This window comes from Camellia sinensis, chromosome 5 (assembly GCF_055761805.1).
Source record: "Camellia sinensis isolate YWXY chromosome 5, ASM5576180v1, whole genome shotgun sequence".
Classification (NCBI taxonomy): domain Eukaryota; kingdom Viridiplantae; phylum Streptophyta; class Magnoliopsida; order Ericales; family Theaceae; genus Camellia; species Camellia sinensis.
Window position 1 is genome coordinate 15472230 of NC_138965.1, and position 682 is coordinate 15472911.

The window sequence follows — 682 nt, forward strand, 5'->3', positions numbered from 1 at the left end:
TGATTTTTTAATATATTTAAATCACTGAAATCCTCTGAAAAGACAGTTTTTTGCACATCAGGAATTTCTAGACACCAGGGTGGCAAGCACCTCCTCACATAATTCACCATTAGACAGAAAATTATATGTACTCTGTGTTGCCAATAGAATTCAACTGAGAAAATGGACATGAAAATATTGATGCAATGATGCTTTTGCCTTTAAATGTGAGAGAATTCCATTAATGTCTAATTATAAATTATAATAGTCTGACAACATTTCCTATCTCTCCTTGGCGGCTGAAAGGAAAAGAAAGAAAATTTGTACATAGAAACGGTAATTACTTTACAAAATTGTGTTTGCTAACATATCCTAGCATTGTTTCTATCATGATTCATGATCCACCCAATTGAGAAGTGAGATTAATGAAGATGTCTTCTCTGCACGGAATGGTGAGACCACCCATTGGATGCTCAAACCCAAATTCTTCCTCAGCTTGGCTTAACAAATCTTGGAATGAAGGTTGGTTCAAGTATGATATCGGAATCACAAATCGCTTCCTTTCGCTCTCTCCAACATAAACTGCTAAATAGCCTTTTGGGACATCAAACGGTGCTGATGAAGCTGCTTGATTTGCTTTCAATGATGAAGACCTTCGGAGGATTTGTTTAACATGAATAATGTGAGGAATATGAATAGCCAT

The 682-nt window shown here is 35.9% G+C and overlaps 1 protein-coding gene across 1 annotated transcript; it reads right to left on the minus strand.

Annotated features, from left to right (window-relative positions):
• Positions 1–373: 373 nt before the first annotated feature.
• Positions 374–682, minus strand: LOC114269742 (auxin-responsive protein SAUR23-like). The gene has a single exon (XM_028211095.2). It carries the CDS (start codon positions 680–682, stop codon positions 374–376), a length of 309 nt encoding a protein of 102 aa, XP_028066896.2.

Coding starts and splice junctions, on each gene's coding strand:
- LOC114269742 (XM_028211095.2), bottom strand. CDS start 682: ATGGCTATTCATATTCCTCACATTATTCATGTTAAACAAATCCTCCGA.